Here is a 5847-nt window from a genome sequence, read left to right on the forward strand (position 1 = left end):
CTATTAAGTCCCTAATATAACATCATCAACATGGCTAATTAGATCATGTAAAATATCAAATTACCACAATTTAAAATTTAACAAATCTCTTATTTGAAATTCAATTCCTCTTGTGCTCTGCTGGTATCCAAAGTTGACAGAGGACAATTGGACATATACATATATATATATATTTTTTTAATATTTATTTATTTGGTTGCACCGGCTCTTAGTTGCAGTAGGCGGGCTGCTTAGTCATGGTTCATGGGCTCCTTAGTTGAGGCATTCGAACTCTTAGTTGTGGCATGCATGTGGGATCTAGTTCCCTGACCAGGGATCGAACCCAGGCCCCCTGCATTGGGAGCACAGAGTCTTCACCACTGCACCACCAGGGAAGTCCCGGACATATATTTTTTAATTGATCTGTTTTTCTAAGGCAGAGACTAGGGAGGTGTTCATTTTTAGGTAATAGAAAATAAAATGTAAACTACAAGACCACAGATGAATTTAATTTAAACTCTCTGATTGCATGTTAAGAGTCACAGCACCCACAGATTTTATTAGCAAATGCAGGTAACCATTATATAAACCCACAGTCAATGCTCAGGCAGGGTAACGTGATGTGAGTTGGGGCGGGGCCTAGGGAGATCACAAATAATCCACATTTGTGGTTAAAACTAGTCAAAAAGAAGACATAATGTAAACTGTAGTTACAATTACATTAAATATTTAGAAACACATTTACTGTTCTCTAGTCAAAAATAATACAAGTTCCACATTTCGGAAACATTAAACACCATATTAATTACTTGATGAAAACTACCGAAAGGTTAACATGAGGAAATAATTATGGCTGTTTAATGTCTTAGCTGAAATATTGGGATTTTTTTTTTTTGCGTACGCGGGCCTCTCACTGTTGTGGCCTCTCCTGTTGCGGAGCACAGGCTCCGGACGCGCAGGCTCAGCGGCCATGGCTCACGGGCCCAGCCGCTCCGTGGCATGTGGGATCTTCCCGGACCGGGGCACGAACCCGCGTCCCCTGCATCGGCAGGTGGACTCCCAACCACTACGCCACCAGGGAAGCCCGAAAAATTGGGATTTTTGAAACCCAATATTTGAACCCCAATATTAAAATAGGACCAAGAACATCTACATCTCCTACATCTACTTCCACATTCTACCATGAAGGACAATTCAAAGCAGAGCAACCTTCCTGCCAGAACAGAGAAGCTGGATAAGATACTTGAGGATTTATTTAAAGGCATCAGACAGCTACTCAGGCAACCAGGATTTCAGAAGACAAGATTCCAGAAAGGAAGGGTTAAGAAGTGATCCCTACATTCTCTGTTGCTTTTCCCCTTAAAATGCTTGCTGATTCTTACACCATGCAGAGCTAATATTCTTAGAAAGCAGCACAAGGCTGATGCGCTAGGCAACACTCAGCAGCCTCGTGGTGATAGTGCTAGTAGGACAAAAGTTGGAGTTCCGGGCCCACCAGAGAGGAGCCTGGTAAACACTGTAGGCTTTCTGCTGTATTTCCTGGATGCTCAATCTTGATTGAGTAGGTCTCCCCCATTCTTAGTGTGCACTCACAGACTTTCTTATTTTCTCCTAAACTGGATTTCTTTTTTTATATGATGTAAGATAGGTGTCAACTTTATTTTTCTTTAGATGGATAACCAGTCAAGGCCAGCATCATTTGTGAAACAAACTATCCTTTCTCCTCTAAATTGAAATATCACTTTTATCATGTATTAAATTGAAACAATCTATGTCTGGATTCTCTCTTTTGCTGCACTGTTCCGTTTGTCTATTCAAACACGTAGTGAACATTTACCATTCTTTTTGACTGTGCAACATCTGAATCCCCTCCCTATTTTGGAGGAAATCCCCACTTCTGGTTCTTGTCCATTTCATGAGCCCACTCCTCACAAATGAAGCTGAAAATGCCAGCTAGAACCTTGCTCAGCTTCCCTTGCAGCTACGGTATGGTAGCAGGCAGCTTCTAAGATGGTCCCAATGATCTCTGACTCCTGGTATTAACCTCCTTGTGTAATCCCCTCTTCTCACTGAGTAGGGTTACTGCAGAAATGATAGTATGTGATTTCCAAAGTCGGTCATGAGTTCTCATGGCTCCTGCCTTGTTTTCTGACTTGGATCACTCACTCTGGGGAAAGCCAGCCACCATACTGTGAGCACATCCAAGTAGCCCAATGGAGAAGTCTGTGTGGTGAGGAACTGAGACCTCCTGCCATTACCTATGAGTGAGTCATCATAGGAGCAGATCCTCTAGACCCAGCCAAGCCGCAGATGACAGCAGCCCACGCTGACATCCTGACTACAGCTTCATGAGAGACCCTGAACCAGGACCACCCAGCTAAGTACTCCTAGATTCCCCACTACAGATACTTTGTGAGATAATACATGTTCATTGTTCTAAACTACACAGTTTTGGGGTAATTTGTTACATAGCAGTAAATAATACCCTATAGGGTATGGTACCAGACCCAACTTCTCCATTTGTTTTATATTCTTCAATAAGATTTTATGGTTTCCTTCATGTTGGAGCTATGTCTTTCTTGTCAAGTTTATTCCTAAGTATTTTATGGTTTGGGTCTCTAATATGAATGAGATTTTTAAAATTTCCATTTCTGTGTTTTTTACAAGATTACAGCAATTCTATTGATGTTTACATATTTCTTATAGTCAGTAATTTTTTCCCCTAGCTAGAGTCTCTTGAGTTTCTGGATAGGCAATCATTTCACCAGTGAGAAGGGATTTCAAAATAAAAAAAACCTCAACTTTTTAAAATTAATTTCAGTTAATTTTCTTAGACCCTCCTAAACAGTGTGGGACAATACTGACAATAGCGGGCATCTCTGTCTGTTTCCTGCTTCCTACTGAAATGGTTTCAGTGTTTTGTTGTTTAAATCAATGGCTGCTATTAGGGTTTCTTGGATTGAGGTATAATTTACATGACAAAGTTCACTCTTTTCGAAGTATACAGTTTGATGAGTTCTAACCACCACCAAAATCAAGATCAAGAGCATTTCCATCACCCCAAAAAGCTCCCTCACATTCTTTTGCAGTCATTCTTTTATATCTTTGCTTTGGTTTAAATAAGATACATGCACTTATGCTGCAACTCCACTGTTAATATTTGTTCAAACTCTGCACAGACACCATATCAATATTGCTCACCCCTCTATTGCCAGCACCTTGCATAATACCTGGCACATACCAGGTCCTCAACACTTGCTGAATTAATAAATGAAAGAATGAATGAACCAACTGACCAACCAAAAAATTGACCTTGGTGCTCAGCCTCATTCCTCAATGCTCTCCGATGCCAACTGCTTTCCTGCCTCGATCTCCCAGTCTGCATCCTCCCTGACTCCTCGCTGCTGGACTACACCTGTCTACCAGTTGAGCTATCCATTGCTCCTAACGGCACCCCTTTGCCTCTCTGGTGTTTTCTCCCAAGTTCAACTGCAAAGGAGGGTGCTGTCTAGTGGGGTTAGCTGTGCTCAAGAAAAAGTTTAACAACAAAAACAACAAAGGCAGCTATTCCCTATACTAGTCATGGACATATAATGTTAAAAGGAAAAAACTAAAATTAGGAAGCGAGGGAATCAGATCCACAGGTCAGCAGTTTAAAAACAATCTGGAGTGTAAGTTCTGGAGGAGCTAGCCAAGATGGGACATGAGGATCAATCATAGGTCAAAGGCAGAAGAAGTGGAGACTACAGAGGAGAAACAGCAAGGCTGGGAAGAAACAGCAAGGCTGGGAATGGGGTAAGCTGCCCATTACCTTCACAGGGTGCATAGCCAGGGATCATGTCTTAAAGGGGCAGAGTTGAGCCTGACAACAACCAGCCATATTCTTCTGCCAGTCTATTGTCTGGCGTTCTGCCTGCCTCATACATTCCCACTGTTATCTGCAGTAACATCTACCCACAAGCAATCCATCTATTCTGGAGGGCCTGCCTCATTCTCAGTTCCCTTCAGGTGCAGCACAAATTACCCACCACTGACCAGTTAAGATGGAATTTGCAGTTTCAGAACTGGTTGCTTACTTGTTCAGAGATAGAGAAAAAGGGGAAGAAATGTTGTGAAATGCAGAATAGTGAAGGAACTCATCTTTTTCTAAAAAGAAAAAATAAACAGGAGTTAAAACACACAAAAATGCAATTATTTGAGATTTCTGAATGTAATCCACACCCTAGTAACTCTTTAAACAAAAAAAATAAGCACAGAGGCATAACAAAAGCTTTGTAAGCTACCCTTTTCTTACTAATAACAAATTCAGATAATTTGGTTAGATGTAAATAAGGGACCACCACAACGTGTAAGTGCTGACCACAGAATTAAGACTGGCGAACCTCAATAGGGGAAGTTATAAATATATACGATAGCCTGTCACTGAAAAGCTTGTCTTCAGGAATTCGGATGATTATCTGAAAACAAATTCGAAGTTCAATTAACCTGTAGGAAGCGGTAAGGAAGGCAGTGTTTCTGTGGAAACCGGGTGCGGGTCGGGCTGGGGGCTCTGTAAAGGCTAAAAAGCCATAGAAAATATTTCCAAAGGCCCAAGCTTTGGGTGAGGGACTTCCCTCACACGAAAGCCACCTGGTGTTTTATGTCTTTCTGTATTTCTATGAAGTTACAAATCTGTACTCTCTCGCTCATTTGCAGTCCCACAGGTTTTGCTTTCAAAGATCTGCAGGTGTATCCTCCTGCACCCGTCAAACTGAGAGTGTTTTTTTTTTTTCTTTTTTCTGCTAGACTGGACTTTAATACCATGCTCTTCACCTGACTCACAGCGGGGACTCTGGGACCACCGGTTCACCGCCTTTGAACTCTCCTGAGGGAGTCAGGGCATCAAAGTTGCTCGCGATTTCCCGTAAGGGAAGGGGGAAAAAAAAAAAGCCCCGCTACCCTCTTCTGTAAACCGAAACAGAAGGCCTAGGATTCCGGCTGTGAAAGGTGCAGACGTACCAGAAGCTCCGGCTGCCCACGTGACGCACGAGAAGCCAGATTCGGAAAGGCGCGTCCATGAACCGGAGGCTGGGCCGGACTCAGGCCGACCCCCAGAACGCTGGGCGGCCTCGGCCAAGGCCTGGCGGCTTTCTAGGTTCTGAAGGCTGTGTACACTAGAGAGTCTGGAATAGGCAGAAATTTCTACGGCACTGGCAACGAGATATAAATTCTAAAACACGCAGCGCAGAGTTCCCGCAAAGACACGCTGGGAAAAAGGCAGAAGAAAGGGCCAAACTACGCAGCTGATCAAAGACTACGATTCCCAGCATGCACTACAGTGTTTTCCCCCTAGTACGTTGCATGCCGGGAACTGTAGTTCCTCCCCAACCCCATCGAAAAGTGTGCCGGGGGATTTTCAACTTCTCACGTGTGTCTCGATTCCGAGAAGCACTGCCAGATAGAAAGCTGACTGCGAAAAGTCGCTCTGGAATCATTCCCAACGTGACCCCACGCATGGACAAGGGAAAGGTGAAGAACGCGTTGCCATGGCTACCGCTTCCCCTGGTCACGGAGTAAGCGCGCTCAGGATCCGGAAGTGGTTCCGCGTGACCTCTCCGCAAGGAGGATGTGTTCTGTGCTGACGTTCATTGGAGGGTTTCCCTTAGAGACCAGAGCAACACAGGCAAAGGGGCGGTCCCGCGTGAGAGGGGCCCGCGGAACCAGTTGATTGGAGAAAAGGAGCCAGGACTGACCAATCGGAAGGAGCCACGCTTCGGGCATTGGACACCGCACCTGGACAGCTCCGATTGGTGCACTGCGGTCCCCCCCCCACGAGTCCCCATTGGGTACAGGTGGTGCGTGGTACGGCACGATTGGTGGATTCGTGTT

At 44.3% G+C, this 5847-nt stretch overlaps 1 protein-coding gene across 4 annotated transcripts in view; it reads right to left on the reverse strand.

Annotated features, from left to right (window-relative positions):
• Nucleotides 1–5670, reverse strand: part of LOC117201143 (putative tetratricopeptide repeat protein 41) — an 81449-nt gene extending 75779 nt beyond the window's left edge. For 3 of the 4 annotated variants that reach the window (XM_049694732.1, XM_049694731.1, XM_049694729.1), the window contains exon 1: nt 4978–5670. In XM_049694732.1, the coding sequence (XP_049550689.1) occupies nt 4978–5036 (59 nt within the window). In that variant the 5' untranslated portion in view covers nt 5037–5670. The remainder of the gene's footprint in view (nt 1–4977) is intronic. The other variant, XM_049694730.1, reaches the window with a different exon arrangement.
• Between the last annotated feature and the right edge of the window lie 177 nt (nt 5671–5847).

The sequence above is a fragment of the Orcinus orca genome, chromosome 11, assembly GCF_937001465.1.
Source record: "Orcinus orca chromosome 11, mOrcOrc1.1, whole genome shotgun sequence".
NCBI lineage: Eukaryota > Metazoa > Chordata > Mammalia > Artiodactyla > Delphinidae > Orcinus > Orcinus orca.